This window comes from Aricia agestis, chromosome 14, assembly GCF_905147365.1.
Source record: "Aricia agestis chromosome 14, ilAriAges1.1, whole genome shotgun sequence".
NCBI lineage: Eukaryota > Metazoa > Arthropoda > Insecta > Lepidoptera > Lycaenidae > Aricia > Aricia agestis.
The window spans coordinates 13,904,774-13,925,194 of NC_056419.1; the positions used below are offsets into that span (position 1 = coordinate 13,904,774).

The 20,421-nt window shown below is 35.6% G+C and overlaps 1 protein-coding gene across 1 annotated transcript; it reads left to right on the forward strand.

Moving 5' to 3' along the window:
- Nucleotides 1-869: 869 nt before the first annotated feature.
- Nucleotides 870-19,509, forward strand: LOC121733605. The gene is made up of 12 exons (XM_042123901.1): nucleotides 870-1,276; nucleotides 1,666-1,736; nucleotides 2,061-3,767; nucleotides 3,986-4,065; nucleotides 4,163-4,220; nucleotides 5,369-5,561; nucleotides 10,678-10,854; nucleotides 11,300-11,417; nucleotides 14,392-14,604; nucleotides 16,990-17,085; nucleotides 18,082-18,290; nucleotides 19,163-19,509. Exons 1-12 carry the CDS (start codon nucleotides 906-908, stop codon nucleotides 19,362-19,364), a joined length of 3,495 nt encoding a protein of 1,164 aa, XP_041979835.1. The 5' UTR covers nucleotides 870-905; the 3' UTR covers nucleotides 19,365-19,509.
- The last annotated feature ends 912 nt before the right edge of the window (nucleotides 19,510-20,421 follow it).

Here is a 20,421-nt window from a genome sequence, read left to right on the forward strand (position 1 = left end):
TGATGGAGCAGTCAGCAAACACTTGTCGGTTCACGATTTATTGGCAAACGTTTAACGTAGTATATGAGTTAGGTAAAAAGGCCCATTCACGGCAGGACTGCACGGCAGTCCTGCAATGAATGGGCCTCACTGATTGGTTCACACTCGGTGTTGCCGGCCGGAAACACCGAGTCTGAACCGATCAGTGAGGCCCATTCATTGCAGGACTGCCGTGCAGTCCTGCCGTGAATGGGCCTCTTTAGGATGCCCTGGTTCCTAAAGAAGGTGGCGGACAGCGCATGCCCAGAACAATATTCTCCTACCGCATACCGGACAATGCATGATTGGTGGTCCCTTTGTTCCCAAAGGGACCGCCAATCATCCCGATCTCGAGTAGGCCTCCCCCGTTTAGCAATGGACAGCATTATTGTGGCGGTACCCACAATTCGCCTAACATTCCTGCATCGCGCTATCGAAGTTTTCTGAGCGCGTCGGTATATGTATATACGACAGCTGAAATGTATCACGCGGGCTCCGGCCTGACCGAGCATAACACCTCGCTCGGTCGGAAGATCTTCCTTTAGCGTCGCCACGCATAACCCACATTATCGATAGTGGTAATAAAAAACTTTGCAGCAGTAATTAATTTTTTTTACTATTTTTGATGATGATGATGATGATGAATAAAGAAAATATTTTCTGTCGCTGGTCTTGTCTTTGGTGTTGGCTGTATGGGCAACGCTCTCTTTGCCTGTCCCGACCGGGACGAATTAAAAAAAAATGTCTTTAGTGTACTGTCAAACTGAAATTGACATTTGACAATTGACAGTTTAGTAAACGTCAAATTGAAAAACTATTCGTTATTTTTCAATTTTGAAGATAAATAGAAATAAAATGTTATAAAAATACGAAAGAAATATAATAAAATGAGAAAAACTTACAGATCCAAACGAGACGCACCTGGTGCTCTCGATCATCGCGATGTGATGCTCAATACTGATGCGAAAGCATCCTTATTCGACGCTTTCTACATACAAAATATAAAACAAACTAAGAAAGAAGCTTCGGTGTGTTCAATGCAGTTTGCAGCTTCGAATAGAGTTCGCAAACGAAAGTATGTTAAGCGGGTAAAAGAGAAGACTCCGCCGCCAATGGAATCTATGTCTCTATCGGCCTACCTAACTCCCGATAAATCCATACACTTGAACAGGGCTCCTGATTTATTTGACCAACTCCTAAACTCGTCCCCATTGGAAACGCAACAGGGAGTTTATAAAGAAGTTAAAACACATGTGCAGTAAGTAAAGTATTTAATAATGATGAGAGTACAACTACCTACTACTTTTACAATGTCAATTGAAACAGATATAGACTTGTAGCATGAACGACGACGACGTGGTGTGAAGCGTTCATAGATATTATTTTATAATATTATATTTCTATTAAAATAAATTTAAATATACTTTAATTATTCATTAATTCATGAAGACCTAAGCGGCCGCATCCGGCCGCGATAACAATAGATAAGCTATTGTGTCTCGTTATTCCACGATCGATGGATTAAATATTAAATTAGGTAGCAAGTGCTCCATTATATAAGTACTTAATTATATTTTTCTTGTTTAGTTATCTACAATTTATTCTCCTTTTCTAATTCAGGCATTTTATATTCACTATTTATTTTAGAAATATAAAAACTTATGGTGGATTGAAGAAGACTAAGAAAATTAACTGCTGGTCCAGTGATGAAAACTCAGGTTATTATTTTTAACTAATCTACTTTAAAAATGCTGTAATCATGGGCATAGCGAGAGTACAAGAGAGATCGGTCGCAAATGCTCACGAGTTTCATACCTAAATGTGGAGCGGAGAGTTGCGGGGTGAGAGGGGAGGCATTCAATCCCAGTTCCCTCGATGTTAAAAATCACGAATTCGAAGTCTAGGATTTTCTTGATCTGCCCCCCTCCTCCCCCCCTACGTAGAATCCTGGCTATGGCCATGGCTGTAATGATGTAGGTATATAAATTATATGCATGTACTATCAAGATATAACATTTTTAATCCATATTTTTTATTTTCAGATTCTGACAAAGAAAACAGTATTACAGATAAAAACACTACTGACATAAAATCTCACAAACTACTTGTAGAAAATAAAAATAGTCCAAAGAAAATAGATGAATCAATTAATAATATATTTAATAATTTATCTGTATTTAAAGTAGAAAATTGTAGTCCAATTAACTTAGTGCAATCACCTTTCATATCCAAGGTAAAAAATAACATAATTTCAGCTCTTAATACCTCCCCTCTATGTAGCACACCTTTTAAAGAAAAATATAGAGGAAAATCCATTTATAAATTTTCTCCAATCTCTACTAATACAGAAAAAAATAAATATATTCATAGCATAGTGTTTGAAAATGAAGAAATTAATGAGACTGATAATAATAATTTAGAACAAGCTAATACTAGTCCTGAAGTTGCTTTGACGGATAATAAGAAAGATGAATTGTCAATAATAATCCATGCCAATGCTGAAGAACCACAAAATGTATCATGTGAAGAAATACAAACTGAACATGATAATGATGCAGAAGCACCAAAACATCTGTCTAGTGTTTTTGAAACAACCGAACAAGAACCTTTCCTAGGTTTCCAAGCAAACATGGAAAGTTCTGAAGTCAGCCAAGTTGAAGAGGCTGAAAGAAAACTATCAATTTTGTGCCATAACACTTTGCCTAGTGAGTCAGTTGTAGATTTAAGTTGCAGAGAAGACAATGAAATATCAAGCACAAATGCAACAAGTAACTCAATATCCAATGAATCTTTATATGATACATGCAGCAGTGAAGATTCTGATGATGACGAACATTCTACTAAACCTATGGAACCAGTTATTTTACTTGATAAATTAAGTGACTCCATATTTAAGAAATATTACAAACAGATGCCTAATTATAATCTGGAAAGTAATAATGAAGAAGACAAAACTTCAATTGAAGAAGTTGAAACTACTGAAGATTCTAATTCTACTGAAAGTGATTATAATAGTCTAGAAGATGAAGTCAGCTTGGCTGAGCCTGTGGAAGAAGATAATGCAACGAAAGAAATATTTAATGAAAGTATTGAAAATAATGAAATAACTGAAATTGATAATGAGAGTAATAATGATTCTAGTAGTAATGAGGATTCACAAGAAACATGTGTCAGTTTTGTTACCACACGGAGAAGAAATAAAGCTAGAAATGATTTTACTATTTTAACATTAGATACTTCATGCACTTATAGTCCTAATACCCTCAATAATATTAAAGAAATTGATGAAGAGAATGTGAATTGCGATAACACAATAAATAAAGACAATAAAAAAAGTAGCCTTAAAGTAGATTATCAAGATACAATCATAGAAGCGAATGACGAAGAGGTAGATTCTATTCCCATTGAAGGAAATGTTCCTAGAAGCAGCATAAATAAAACAGATAAACACAATACAATAACAACACGTAAAAGTGCTAGACTAACTCGAGTTAGTATCAATAATGCTAAACAAGCTAACAAAACAATAGTGAGAAATGAATTTTCGGATATTAATAGTGATGATGGCAAACCTGGTATAGTTCTACAACCAGGTAAAAAGTGGGAGAGGTCATTAAGTATCTACCGAAGAATGACTACCATGGCTGATCACTTTGATGAGTCAATACTAGATAGAGAAGATCTGAAATGTAAAGGAAGAAAATATAGACAGAGTGTAATATGCACAATGGAAATGCAGGGACGCAATGGTAGGTTTAATTTTTTATTCTCAACTATCTTAAGGAAGCTTAAGTATATTATAATAAGGTCTAGTAGCTGATGATTGTGACTATGTATTCAAAATAGGAATGTCCTATGGTCTTATCTATATTTGTGTAAAATTTTATTAGAATCAGTCCAATATTTTAGAAGCCAAACACAGAAATTAATGTTCCTATCACTGCTATTACTGACTGTGCTTTTACAGGACCTCACAATGAATCATTCAGCAGTCGAAGAAGTACTTTTACCACAAGACCATCTAGACCTAGCATCAAATTGTTGAAAGTAAGTACCTAACTAAAGTTGACTGATTACATCATTATCAGTTAATTACATTTTTATAATAAAATAGAAAAGAATAGTAATTAATAAAATATTTCAGGATGAAGAGGTTTCCAGGCTAAGCTTTTGCTCCACAAACGCCCAGGAGGATTTACAAGGTATTTTTAAATAGAAAAATTACTATTATAAATATAATAGTAATTTTTCTATTAATAAGTTATAAGGACAGGCAATAAGATAAACCTATACTAATTATCTTCTTAAATAAAGAAATCACTATTTTAGGTCTACAGTTTAATTGTCTTTGTCTGGTATAATTGAAGTAAAAATTATCTTTCTTTGTCTACAACATATTGGAAACTTCTAGTTATACCCTAGAATCTAGATAATCTTATTATGTAGCTATTTTATATTTGACAAATTATAGAAATCTACAAAACTTTACTATAGTCCAACAACTTCATACATTATCAATATTATCTATTCACGAGATATAAATTGATAACATTTCAAAATTTTTAAGCCTTAAAATAAAAAATACTGTTTCTTTAGTTTCTTCCCCTGATATAAAAAAAAAATATTTTTTTTTTATAAGTACATTTTATTTGCCTGGTGTAAAATAGTTTTAAAAAGAATATAATAATATATTATCGATATTTCATTCGATTATTATCAAATTGAGGCTCATATAAATATTTTCTAAGAAATTTATATAATAGCAAAACAATCGATCGTATAAAGTTATAAAAGAATAATACCTATATATTATATCAAAATGAGTCATTATTCGATTCCATGAACTATGAGTCATTTTTTACGTAGGCAAGGGCAAAGTGCACAGCGTTGAGCGTGTAACGTGTTCCATTCTGGCAACACTGCTCGTCAGATTCGTCGCGAAAGCAAGACGCTGTCGTCAGCCATTGTTCACGATTTTTATTTTTTCTTTTTTAGGAAGTTGTTGTAACATTTTCGTTAAAATATTACAGTGATAGTGTGCTCCTACTATAAACTTTCGTAGTAATAACATTAATTACTGTGTGAATCGTTGTAATTGACTCGGACAATAGTGACTACCATTCGCTATCCCTAACGGGATAATTGCTTGGTTCTACGCATTTATTCAATAAAGTATCCAAAGCAGAGTGCATGCATCTTTCCCTGCAATACTCAGGTGGGTCCCGTGTTTTCTTGCATACTAGTATAAAAACCCAGCAAGGGTACGTTATACGTAACATAATTACTCATGGGGAAAGTTAGTCTATAGTCATATACTTCCGAGTACGAACAATCGTTGCGCTGTTCACAGGATTCCTGAACGAAGATTGGGATGATACGGTTATCGAGTTATCTAAACTTTCGATTGCCGACTGCGATCCTGAGGCCACTCTTGTAGATAATCTACATGAGACGTCCCATCGTGTTCTGACCGCGCGCGACATCGTCCTGCGACGCTGCGATCAAACCGACGCTATACCATTCGATGAATGCTACCCAGATTCGTAAGTATAATAAAATAGCCCTTATTTCCTTAACAAAAGATTTGTCAGTATATTTCATCATACATTGTGTGAACAATGTATTTTCAATTTAGGTTAAGTAAAATATTGTTCTGTTGCTCTGTTTTGATAACACTCGGAGTTTGTTAAACCCTGTCTGGTTAATTACTGTTCAGTTCTAATGAACATTTCACTAGCGAGTGATTAAGTAATGCCTCGTAATGATTATAACAGTGATGTTATTGAACTGATTGTTAAAGAGAAAGTTATGTAATTTAACTGGGGCAATTATGTGCCACTCAACAGTTGCAACTTGTAGGTTATAAGTTTTATTCCAAATTCAAATTTTGAATAAAACTTATAACCTACATGCTCACTCATTACAAAATTATAAAAGGCATTTAAATATAATATTACTTAATTTAAACAAATATTTTGTTTGCTTAAATGTAAGTGGGTTGATAAACTTGCTTTATGTGGGCTTGTGGTTTAAACTTTGCACACAAAATATGTGTTGTGTGATTCAAACGCCTGTATATATACAATCATTGTTGCGAGTGTACTATTATCACCTCCACCGGGTATCACAGACACAAAAGATTTTCAATTGTTATCCGGCAGCTGGTTGCCGCTTGGGGATTGATGGGTTATGACTTGTGAGTAAAAATGTGTTAAGCAAACCTTTACACTTACTGTTCTATGATTCAACAAATATTAATACATTTGCTCAAACAAAGTAAATAATTAGAAATGTTTGCTCTTTTCTTCTCTCAGATAATAAAAGTTTATTTTTCTGCACTTAGGGTCCCCGCAGACTTACAATTTCAAGTTGACCGACTAAATCGTATAGTATGACTGTTAGCTATGGCGGCTTATGAGAGCTCGCACATTGCATCCAACTAAATTGTACAACTTTTAGTTGGATGCAGTGTGCAAGCTCTCATATTAAGCCGCCATAGCTAACAGTATACTATACGATTTAGTCAGTCAACTTAAAATTGTAAGTCTGCGGTCGCTCTTAGAGAAATATCAAAAATCAAAATATTTTTTATTCAGAGTAATTTTTTTACAAAAATATTTCTGAACGTTGATACCTACCTACCTAGTTAACTACCTACTAGTACTAGTGCCTACCACCGGTTCGGGAACTAACCCGGCCAGAAGAACCGGCGTAAGAAACTCGCACGGGCCCATCTTTTACTAAAAAGATGGAAAATTACAATTTGAACATATATAGTGCACCAAGGCTTTAAATGAATATGTCAATGGGCGCTGCTGGTAAAGAAGAACTGTCAAAAATGATGTTTTTGTATGAAAACAGCGCTAGTTCCCCCTCTCGCCACGTTCATTTATCAACAGTTATACATCATTATTTTCTTGGCCATACTTTTATCATTACTATTCCAACGTTACGTTCACGTATCATCATTATTTTCTTGGCCATACTTTTATCATTACTATTCCAACCTTTTGGCTACACTTTCACTATATTGGCCTCATATATCACATTGTTATAAATGTATCTATGCAAATGATAATGAAAATTTAATGGCAGGGTCAGAAGAAAGTTTTGCGAATTGTATGCATTCAAGCATGATATTCTAATGGTTATTTAATGAGGGTGTTATGCAATACAGAAACAAAAGAGAGATTTTTGTGCTTGCCGGTTTCCCTTTATTTTGGAATGACATTTAGTGTTTGCTCAAGATTTTAAAGTTAGTATTGTCTTACATGAAAAAATTTAGAATTAGTCCAGAGTCCATATACAACCAACTTACAACATCCATTCATCAGTCTGAAGAATGAATATACACATATTTTTAAACTTTAACCTAAATAATATTAAATCTAGATGTTCCGCGCGGCTCCGCCCGCGTTCAAAAGAAATTCTACAGGAACTACTATAGTTTTTCGCAAAAAAAAGTAGCCTAGTACATGTTGTTCCTCATAGTTTCACTGTACCTGTGCCAAACTACATAAAACCAGTCTAGTAGTTTGTGAGACCAGCAACTTCAAAATAAACCAAACTCTCCAGCATTACGACGACCTCTGTGGCTCAGTTGGTGGGCTGTTGGTAGCTCAAGCCGGGGGTCGCAGGTTCGAATCCCGCCGACAGACCAAAAAGTTTTCAAAGTTCCTGGGTCATGGATTTGTATTAAATATGTGTATAATATAATAAAAATCTTAAATATATGTATAGGGGCATTTTCCAAAAAAAGTGTACCCTGTTCAAAAACCGAGATTTTTTTTGAAGTGTAGTTTTTAATTAATTTTATGGTTTCTATAAATTCTTTATAGTCTTATGAATAAGAAAATATACAAAGTACATTAAATGATTATTGCTTTTTATCAAAAAATGTTAAAATAGTGACTGAGGTAGTGATTTAATGATCAGTTTGGAGACTTTTTAAAAATGCTTTAATGGTTTCAAATTTTGTTTGTTTACCGGTTTTTATCTTTTAATCGTTGACAGACAAAACAAGCTATTAGAAAATACTAAGAGTAATGTTTATAATTGAAACACGTTATTACACGAGACATTTCAAGTTCGATTTGGTGACAAGTCGTGCCAAAACAAACTTTATTTTTCTATTATCTCTAAAAACAGCCCGTATATTTGAAGTTCATTTAATATATATGGTCAAGGTTTGACTAATTTGAATATTTTTGTGTAATTTGTATCAAAATACTTTAAGAAATATGGTCTTTAATTATGTTTTTATGCTCTTCGCTAAGTGCGACAATCAAGGTTCACAAAGCAAAGCTGAGGTTACACAGTAATAAAAGTCGAAGTAATTTAACATATTTATTTATTTATTTCTTTATGAACGTTTATAGACATTAAAAAAACACGCAAAACTAAAAATACTTTAAGTACCCATATAATGAACTAGTTTAAAAATTGGACATTTTTGAACACAACCGTAATAAATATATTAAAATCGTCAAAGACATCCTCCATAGCATATTTACCTCTGCAACTTATGAGTGAAATAAGTTACGTCCAAATGTACTGCGTTAAGTTAAAAACCAAAATTTGTGCTAGTTTTATGTTAATATTTTAATGTGTGCACATATTTGTTACGTTGCGATCTAGATCTTACATTTAAATGTATATTAAATTTGTTTAGTTGGGATTGTAATGTGTTTTGTGCATTTAAATAAATAAATAAATAAAGTAGTAACTAGTCTTTCAAATTCTTCTGGTCGTTCTTTTTTCAACTTCTCCTTATTTCGTCGATTTCTTTCGGTGCCACTTAGTGGCATAGTGTAATCTATATTTTGTTTTAAAAATAAATCTGAAAATATAAAACGTACTTACTTACTAATGAACAATGAACTATAATAGGTATACTACATATATATAGGTATAGGCTACATAGGTATAGGTAATATTTATTTAATATTTTTATAATTATAAAACAGTATCTTGGATACATTTAGTTAAGTAGTCAAAAGTAATTAAGTGTAAACACTGTGCTGAATAATATTTGATTAATTCGAAAACGGTTGCAAGACAAAAGATATATTATTTATTACATAAAAGCATGCGTTGCCAATAAGCAAACTATTAAGTATTTTGGTATAATTTTAGATAGAAAAAAGCCGTCACCAAACTTACGTGTCAGGCGGGTCTCGAATTTCGAATATTTCTAGAGATAGTGTTTTTGGGCAGTAAATTAAATTGTTTTTAAGATATATTATATTTACTAAGAAGAAAATAAACTATTTTTTACGTACATTTAAACTTGTGCTTCTACAGAATATTTTTAGTAATTTCCATTTTTATTGAAGCAACATGCTGTGGGATAGGCCAAAAACAGCTCTCCCGTGAAATAAAAATATTAAAAATTAATTATTGAGAGAACTTAGCACTAATATCGCGTATTTGTGTAAATGTTTATTATATCTTACTAGCTGTTGCCCGCGACTTCATCCGCGTTAACATAGTATAATAACAAAGATGGATAGTTTTCTCCTTTTTGTTTTTGTGGTTCCTTATACAAAGGGTAAAAACGGACCCTATTTAAGCAAACGTCCAACGCAAACGTCAATAAACTTTCATGTTTCTAACTCAAAAAATGACGGACTTTCATTGAAACTTTCTACCCCAATTTCACCCCCTTGGGGGTAGAATTACCAGAAACACTTAAATACGTATCCATTCATTTTTAATCTAGCACAAAAATAAAGTTTCATGTTTCTAACTCAAGAAATGACGGACTTTCATTCAAACTTTCAACTCCAATTTCACCCCCTTGGGGGTAGAATTTCTAAAAACGCTTAAATACCTATCCATTCATTTTTAATCAGCAGTCCAAAAATAAACTTTCATGTTTCTAACTTAAGAAATGACGGACTTTCATTTAAACTTTCAACCCCTATTTCACCCCCTTGGGGGTAGAATTTTCAGAAACGCTTAAACACGTATCCAATGATTTTTAATCAGTAACCCAAACATAAAATTTCATGTTTCTAACTCAAGAAATAACGGAGTTTCATTCAAACTTTCAACCCAATTTCACCCCCTTGGGGGTAGAATTTCCAAAAACGCTTAAATACGTATCCATTCATTTTTAATCAGTAACCCAAAAATAAAGTTTCATGTTTCTAACTCAAAAAATGACGGACTTTCATTAAAACTTTCAACCCTTATTTCACCCCCTTCAGGGTAAAATTTTCAAAATTCCTTCCTTTGAGGGTGTCTACTTAATAAAACAACCCTACTCACCAAATTTCGTGGCTGTAACTTTCACAGTTTTTGCTCAGCGATGATGAATCAGTCAGTCAGTCAGTCAGGACATGTAATTTTATAAGTATAGATTAATCTTTTGAAAAAAATTAACCTATATAGTTTATCCATATTGTTGTAATTAAAGTTCAAAGACGTGCGACAGCCTAAAAACCAGGGGTACACTTTTTTTGGAAAATGCCCCTAGTATAAAAGTATTAAAATATATATTTCCGTTGTCTGGTACCCGTAACACAAGTCCTTCAGCTACTTAGCACGGGGCCAGACAGTGAATTGCCATAGATGTTATTATTATTATACTATGTTCATACATTAGTATACGTATTACGTAAATTTAAAATGTCTCAATAAAAGTGTTTCTTCTAGAGCCCTCAAGAATTGCCGGAAGATTGGGGAAGGTGTGTACGGGGAGGTATTCCTGTGGCGGGCTCGGGATGGGCAAGCACGAGTGCTGAAGGTGATCCCTGTGGGCGGCAATATCAAGGTCAATGGGGAGCATCAGAAGGACTTTGGCGAGATCATATCGGAGATTGTGATTGCTATGTACGTATTTGTTGCTGTGTTGTTGTATTGTAAGCTTAGGACTGTAAGGCCGGTATAAATAGTCAGTACTCAAGATGCATCTCGGTCTCAAGACACGGTTCAGGCTCTGTGATTGGTTGGCTGTCAAAATTTGGACCAATAATAGAGCCAAACCGCGTCTCGAGACCGAGATGAGATTGATGATTGATGATCTTGAGTACTGACTATTTATACCGGCCTAAGACTGGCCATGGGCATAGACGGACCGCAAGTTTTTTATTTTGATTAGTTTGTATTACATAATATAATATATAGTTCTAATGTTATATGTCTGTAAGTTGCATAATATACCTTATAAGACAGACAAGCCAATTACTGTAATCCTTACTTCTATGCACACATAATATGTTTCATAAGAAACATCTTTATTGTTTAGTTGTGTAATAAATTGCCTTATGTTTTCCAGGGAACTGAGTGCTTTACGCACTCCAATAGCTGAAATCGAACAACATATAGATGAGGGGAAGAACATTGAAGCACTGGATTTACATTCTGTAGCTAACGCTACTGATGTTTTTAATAAGGTGAGAAAAAAAATCATAACACAAATACTAAACCTTAACTATTGGGCGCACTGTTGAACGACTAAATATTTAAAAATTTTACTACTTTACTTATTTAAGCAACTGCGAACCCACTGAAAAGACAAGATACATATTATGAGCTCACCATTCGTAGAATATAACATACTTCGTAACTACAAATCCTGCTTAAACTTGAATTCTTTAATATAATGACGACATACATATTTTTATAGTTTGGTTACGTCAACAAATATTAGCTTCAATATTCATTTAAATTTAATTTTTTGTAATGTAAATGTAAACAAATATTCTTAATATTTGTTTATATGACAAAACAGGGGATTTCCCTATACCAAATGGTATATTATTTTACAAGGAAAACTGACTTACACAAGTCCAACTATCTGTGTGAGAGAGTCCAACTTGATTTAATGACGTCAATATTGCGCGTGCTTTTGTATGCCAGCCTAGTTGACATTCTTCCTGGGTAGTAGTAATTTCAAAGGTAGTTTCCAGTATGCGCAAAATGCGGTTACTGAATAATGCAACTTCGTAAATACTAGCCTAAATCCTAGGATTTAGGCTAGTATTTACGAAGTTGCCAGTTGTTGTTGAAGTCATTATTCAGGATTTAGTCTAGCATTTATGAAGTTGACAAGACTAGGCTAAGCCTTGAACAAATCCTACATATTACTTCTTGTTATAATATCTCATCCAAACACTGTAAAAGTTTATATCTGTCTGAAAAGTACCATCGAGGAAATTGATTCCTAGGCAGTTGACAGACCAACGTCATTTGGTCGGATCACGTCAATTCAATGTTAATTGTGATCTGTCGGCTGGGTTTGACGTAACGCGACCAAACTACGTAGGTCCCTCATCTGCCTAGGAATCAACTTCTCTGATAGTACCATTCACAGCGATTCAACGTAGGTACTTATAGATAAAAAGTCTAAACAGAGTCTTAACTACTAGCATGCCTAAATTGTAGTAATAAACGGCAAGTAAAAAATGTAGTAAAAAAACTTTTGCGTGTTGAAGCAACACAAACTTTCGCCTTTATAATATCTAATATAGAAAAATAAGTCGGGTTTTCCTTCCTGACGCTATAACTCTAGAACGCACGAACCGATTTCCACGGTTTTGCATTCGTTGGAAAGGTCTCGAGCTCCGTGAGGTCTATAGAAAAAAAAACTACAAGAGAAAAGCAGGAAAACAGGGAAAATCATTTTATGGCAAAACAATGTTTGCCGGGACAGCTAGTAATATTATAAATGATGTCTCTGAATATAACGTCTATCGTTATAAATTGTAATTGATAGTATCTACAAAATGGGTCATTGTACTTGAATGAAGTCTGCATGGGCAATTAGCTAAGTCACGTGATAAGCAATATGGGCCAGACGTTCGTATCGCAGTCGTTGTAAGCTTATTTGATAAGATATTTTTATGAGATGCTCTTCGGTCTTTCCGTTTGGAGTGGGAGATTTAATATTTTACATACATTTAATATTTTGCATGCGTCTTCGTATGCGTTATTATAATGCGGAGACTAAGGTAAAATACCCAACTTTTGGTTGTTTTTCTTTTATTTTCGAGTAGATCTCCGTTGTTGCGCAGAAATTCGGTTATCGCGCGGGAGCCGTACATTTTTCCGGGATAAAAAGCAACCTATGTCCTTTCCCAGGACTCTCCATACCAAATTTTATCAAAATCGGTTCAGCGGTTCAACCGTGAAGACAGTCAGACAGATTAACACTTTCACATTTAAAATATTAGTACGGATATTAATTATCATTATATTATATAGTATGGATATGGATATTAATTACGTACCTACCAAAAATAGTACTTAAAGATAAAAAATAATCACGTGATCTCTTAGTTCTTCATATTTACGTAAGAGCCATGGTATTTTGGCAAATGATTAAAGATCAAAGATCAATGCCCCAGGTTGGCCCGAATAGTCCTTACTGTTTTCCACGCAAATCGCAATACACGTGTTATGATAGTCATTTAAATAACAGGTTTACTGATCGCCTATGTCAATAATTACTTGTTTATTGTGTTTCCCGTGTAGATACGTAAAGCAAAATGCGTCATTCCGAGTTCCGACCTTCGTCACGGCATATGTTATCAGGCTGACTTTGCTCATTTTGAAGGCACTTCCGATAGATAGCCTTGACAATAATAAAAATACTTGCAGCTTCTGTCGTTTTTGATCTTTGTGCTGTTGCCAAATTCCCGGTCTTTGATGTTCGTCGCCTTCTCTAACTCTTTCGGCAAAAATTAAGCGTGAGAGTGATATGTCCACAAATATGTATTTAAGATAATTTGAGTTCAATGAACCTAATTAAAGTTTTATTGTGTGGGCGAAAGTTTGTAAATGTGTGTATATTTGTTACTCTTTAACACAAAAAGTTCTTAGCTACAAGACTAAGAAATGCAACTTTTGACTAAGAATTGCAAATTTGCAACTGATAGGAAACAGTGGAATGTGTTGGAGGAGGCCTATGCCGTAAGGCACACCGAACGTAGATACATATTATAATTATGTATTAGTGTATAAATTATTGTGTACTTAGTATCAAAACTGTGATGTAATTCAGAATAAAAGGCTTATTATTATTAAACACAGAAAGTACAGAATGGAATTTGACCAAATTTTGGTACCAAGATTAACCCATCAATCCCCAAGCGGCAGCCGGCTGCCGCATAGCAATTTAAAATCTATTGTGTCTGCGATACCCACGATGGAGGTGTTAAGGAACAGATTTTATCATAACGTTGTAAGACTAAACATAATCACATTAGAAAAGTAAAAGGTGTGTCTTCTGTCCCACTGGGTTATGAGAGTAAAGGCCTGGATTCAATGAAACCGGCCACCATCACCGAAACCTGTGTGGGGGGTATTATTTAATAATTATTTCTACTTTCTCAAGAAAGTGTCCAATAAAACCTACCATCATTCCAGGTGATAGCTGTCCGTTGTGTATACGGAAGCTACCCGTCCCGGCTGCTCGACCTGTGGGAGTTGTACGACGAGACCAAGGGCTCGGAGAACGACAACCCGGCCACCCTGCCCGAGGACCAGCAATACATTGTGCTGGAGCTGGCCAACGCTGGCCAGGATCTGGAGAGCTACCAGTTCGCTAATGCGGAGCAGGCGTACTCTATATTCAAGCAGGTGTGTTGATTGTTGAATATTTGATTAAACTGAAAATTGCTTGTTTTGGAGATTGACTTATAATCACAAAATACTAATGATAATAGCTTCACAATGGATATGCTAGCATATTTGACGGAGACAAACCATTGTTTAGTTTATTCACTGTAAGTAATAACATGTCTCTTATTAGTAACATGATTACAGTCTTATTAGTTATAACATTATTTACTTCACTTATTTTTGTGTAGAGATTAAGTTTTGAGTTACTTTTTTACTGTTATTTTACTTATATGTGCGAAGCTACATTCCCCTGTTATGTTGCGGTGCTGTATGTTGTGTCAAAACTGAACGCATTAGGCTGGCCGCATACACACGTTTTCCGGATTCGATTTCCAAATTTGTTTTCCGTATTCGGAAATCCGAATGCATGAAATCAGTAGAAAATACATTAACTGACGCACACGTTCGCTTTTTTCCGAACGGGACGAATGTTACACCAACGTTTCGAGCGTGAGCCAGTGCGTTCGCGAGTGACGAGTGAAGAAAAGCGTTTGCGATAGACTCCCGGAATGCCAAATCGAAATTCCACATTAGAAAATGGTGTGGGATATGTGCGTAATGGCCAAAGGAAGATCTTCCGACCGAGCGAGGTGTTATGCCCGGTCAGGCCGAAGCCCACGTGATACATCTCAGCTGTCGTATATATACCGACGCGCTCAGAAAACTTCGATAGCGCGATGCAGGAATGCTAGGCGAATTGTGGGTACCGCCACAATGGAATACGGAAAATGTGTGTATGCGGCCAACCATAAGGTTGGCCGCATACACACATTTTCCGTATTCTGGTATATACAGATTAGCCGGATTGTCATTGCGATACGTTCTTCAATAAGGCTCTTTTTTACATTATGGCTAGCCGTTTTGAATAACATATAGCGCCGAATACATTCCGGCGGATTTTCATTCAGCCGCATTCAATCCGGCTAATCGATTAACCGCCGCATTACAAAACGGCCCTGTTTTTGATAACAGCTAGCCGTAATGTAAAACGGCGAATTATACAATCCGCCTGCGACATGTACATTAGAACGCGCCGCTCCCATAGAATTAGAACGTTAGAAAAGGCATTCCATACAATCGTCAGCGCGAAAATGTGTCACTCTCGAAAAGAGTGAGCTCACTCATCTGAGAGCAGTGCGCCTTAGGACGCGATAACCGCCGGACGTGGTTAATTCATTAATTACCGCGTTGTTTTTCGCTACATTTCGCTCCAGAATGCCGTCATGTGCCTTCCGACAGTGCAATAACAAAACAAAGAATACAAATAAAGCCAAAGGTGTAATATTTCACACGTAATTACTAAGATTTTATCAATATTTTTAATATTTAAATTAGTGTCTTCCATTTTAAGAGAAAAATAAAAGCGAAGCGTAAAATGAGCGAAAGAGAAAGTAGTATATGCTATTACTGTAAGACAAAAAAGGACGACAATATTTTCTCGATACACATTTTGCATGCAAAAACATTGCTACAGTTTTGACAGCATACGTCGTATCTAAGTATTTTGATATCGTTGGCCGCTCCCACGCCGCCGCCGGCATCGCCCCGCTGCCCGCTGATTTCGAGGCAGAGGCCTTAGTAATTACTTCATATTACTCAAGGTATAAAAATCTATGACCGTAATTGAGTTATATGATTTTGATTTGTTATTTGAATAACATAACCATGACTGTGTCAATGACTTTTAATCAGTTACATATTTTATAATGTCTTTGTTTGTAATTTTATTTTGTTAATGATTTTGTTTTCATTGTTTTATTTTTCAGAGTGTTTGCATGAAGAGTGACACTCTCGTGGGATGAGTGAGTTTCTAGTTCGAGTGTGGACAGTCTTGACTAGATTCTCACTTATCCTATGAGTTTGTTTTATTCACACGACCTTGGATTTTTTGGCATGTTTTTTTGACGTTTTTTTGTTTAACTTGTAATTAAGTTTAATTATGTATTAAGTAATAAGTGCAATATGACGCGACTTATGCTTAAGTTTAAGAGCTTTATTAAGATTTGGATTCGACCAAACTGTAGTAAAATTTTACTCAAGTATAACTGTTTCCTAATCTAAGAGTATGTTGGTTTTGCATTTTACCAACTTCTAATGCAAGAGTAAAGTGACATAAAATTATTGTCATGATGTTACACTCGTGCAACTTCAAGTTTGGTCAAATCGGGCCTTAGTATCACACTAATTTTAAGTTTTTTCTGATACATTATTTTGTTCTGTATTTTCACTGTTCAATTATATTTTATGTTTTATATTTTGCTTGTCTAAATTGAGTTTATGTGATAATAACAACATTGAGTGCATTTTGAACAAATTATTAATAGCTTGCATATAAATCTCCAGGTGGCATACGGTCTAGCGGTAGCTGAGGAGGCGCTCCAGTTTGAACACAGGGATCTGCACTGGGGCAACGTCCTCATACAGCCCACTGACGAGAAGGTAATAATTAACACAATTGATAGTTTTTAAACAGTGCATTTAAAATGTTAACTAGCTGACTTGGCAAACATTATTTTTCCGTATAAATTATTTCTAGTATCAATAAAAGTAGATAAAAACATATTCCGATGCCTAACGAATGTACAAACAAAATTTAATTAAAATAAGTTGAGCCATTTTAGAGGAGTTCGCACACAAACACTGTGACACGAGAATTTTATATATTAGAATATATTATGGTTTCCTTTTTTTTTTAGAGACAGGCTTACATGCATAACAGCCAATCAAGCTTCCCTTTTAGTGCCTCTTAGCTGAGACGCTCAATGTTTGAAAAAAACATTTATTATATTTTATTTACTTTATAGGGGGTTAATATTTTACGTTTTGAATACCAATGGATACCAGAAATATTAGTAAAGTTTTAGGCGCGTTAACAGCATTTTTAAACTCGATTGCTTTGTAACTGTTTGACGTGTTCATTATGTCTGTTTTAATGCGGTTTTAAACTTTGATAAAGTTGATTTTTAGCTTGCCTCTCGTCTTGCTTGTTATCTTCCTTTCTACTTACCTATATGAAGATTACAGGTGTTTAAGTATCGATGTATTATACAAGGTATAATAAAACTAAGTGATAAATGATAATTCTTTAGGGTGTGTATGGGTCTCCTATATAGAGTTTGCTGTGAAAGCAGCGCTGAGGGAGTAACTTTTTTTCACCTTTGTATGGAAAAATCCATAACGTGGAAGCCCTTGCCCATACAAATCACGAAAAAGTTTGTATAGTAATGGCAATTTTGCTGTCGAATTGTTTTTTTTTTTTAATTTATTCATGACCATGGATACAAAGTCCTTCAGCCGTATACAATTTCGAATTGAAACTCTTTTCAGTGTTGTCAGTACAAGCTTCAGTTCCAATTTTTTTCAATTATTTCACTTTATTCGTAGCGAAGCACGTACCGGGCCGCTAGTACTTATTATAATTTGTGACATCCACAGTACGCGACGTTCGTTCTCCGCGGTCGCTCGTACAGCGTGGCTCGTCGCGGCGTCGCGGCCACCGTCATCGACTACTCGCTGTCGCGCGTGGCGTTGCGCGGCGCGAGGTCCGCCGCCCTGTACCACGATCTGGCGGCCGATGAGGAGCTGTTCAACGGCCGAGGGGACTACCAGTTCGAGCTGTATCGCCTGATGAGACGGGCGCTAGGGTGAGTAGCTTTTAGCGAAGTTCCACTAGGAGCCAGTCCACACGGCGCGTTGCGTCGACGCAGCGCTGCCGTAGCGTTTTACATGCAAATAACCAAGGTGTTCACACGGCGCCCTGCGTCGTGACAGCAGCGCGCAACGCACACATGACGGACATCAGCCCCCGAGACGAAGCGGGAGGGGGTGTTGACGTTAAGACTGCTTCGTTATAACTCTGCGATGACGCAGCGCCCGTGTGGCCGGCAAACGGCTCTAAGCTGCCTCGAGCCAAAACTGTCGAAGCGACATTGGTGCTTGATTCTGCGCGGTCGCTCATAAGTTTGAGCTGTAGCCTGTATCGCTTGAAGAGGCGGGCGCTAGGGCGAGGAGTGCAAGGGGCTATTCTAGAATGTAGCTTGAAGCGTAGGTTGACAAGCGCACACATGCTGTCTTGCATGCAACTGTGATTAATCAAAGCGAAATTCGTGTTGCGCGGTTTGTAAGTTTGAGCTGTATCGCTTAATGAAGCGCTAGAATGAATAGCTCGTGTGATGCAGGGGATGACTCATAAGTCATACCTCGAATGTAATTTCGAGCGTAGACTGTCATTTGTGTCACGCACAAGTGTGGTAAAAGCAGGGGGATAAGACCACTGAGGTCTATGTAATTTACTTTAATATAAGCCTTGGAAAAACTAAGCAGAATGCTGTTTTCGAATCCAAATTTAATGAAAATTGTGATCACACAGCAGGAGGTGATTTTAAATTTTAATAAGTTAGGAAACTCTGATATGTACATATAATGCTACGCCGCTCTTCTACGATAATTCAGTTGTAGATATAAGTATGGATATTGCTTTTAAAATACCTTTAATAAAATAATATTTTGTTCACAGCAACAACTGGGAAAACTACGAGCCGTACACCAATGTGCTGTGGCTGCACTATACCATCGATAAGATGATCACAGCCCTCCGCTACACACGCACCAATACTAAAGTTCACAAGCACAATATCGCCAAGCTCTCGATACTAAAGGACCAACTCCTGAACTACCGCAGCGCCACAGAATTTGTACTCACACACAACGAACTGTAATGATACAATGGATTATATATGCGAATGTAACAAATTAGCCTCCGATCAAAATTATATTGTAAATATATATGAAATTAACATCATATATGCATCGAAACTCTTTACAAACATAGTGCCTTTCAATAAATTCAAATTTTATGTTGTATGCGATCGTTTAATTGTTAAGACCCCAATTTATGAAACTAATATATTAACTGATCTTTTTCTATATATTAATTAAAAAAAGATCCGCTGTTTTTGTCTGTCAAGTAACTTCCAACGCACCAGACAAAAACGAGCTGATTTAGTATTGCACCAAACAGTTACGGCGCAGCCTTAATAAACGTACTACCAGGCCTGTCCCACTCGCGCCTTTAGGTATCGACCTGTAAGTACCCCTTTAAAGGGGCAGATCACAAGGGACTCACAAGCGAGCGGTGACGCGCGCGCAAGATTTTTTCGTCGCATATATCTACGTAGGTACTGATTTAACCGCTGTGACAGAATCATTATTAATCTGATAAATATGAACAATTGAAAAAAGTCAAAGAAATATTTCAATAAAGTAATTTAAGACTTTAAAATACAAAAAAAAGAAAAAAAAATACACAAACATAGCAAATAAACCAATTTGTTACAAACAAACCGCATACTGTACATAAATAAACATAAGTTACTATGTTTAAGTTGTAAAAAAATTCCTGACCAGCTCCTACACTATAATCGAATATAAAACTATTATAAAATATACGTTGGGTTACTAAAATTTGATTATTACTATAAAAAAGTTTGCTATTAGTAGCTTTAAAGTAATTAAAAGAAGATTATTTTATTTTCTAAAAGGTGACAATCTTGATTTCGTCAGAAAGGGTACCTCTTACGCGATAGAAAGAGAGCGCACATGTAGGCAAATATACTGCGCGGTCGGAATTTGAACTTTATAGTATCGCAGCAAGAGTTGATATTTTTTTAAACGGGTTTCACGAGTTGGAATTCTGTTTCTGAGTCGACAATCAAGTCTCGATCAAAAAAATTATGAAAGTACCAATCATAGGATCTTAATAGGACGATGCATGGT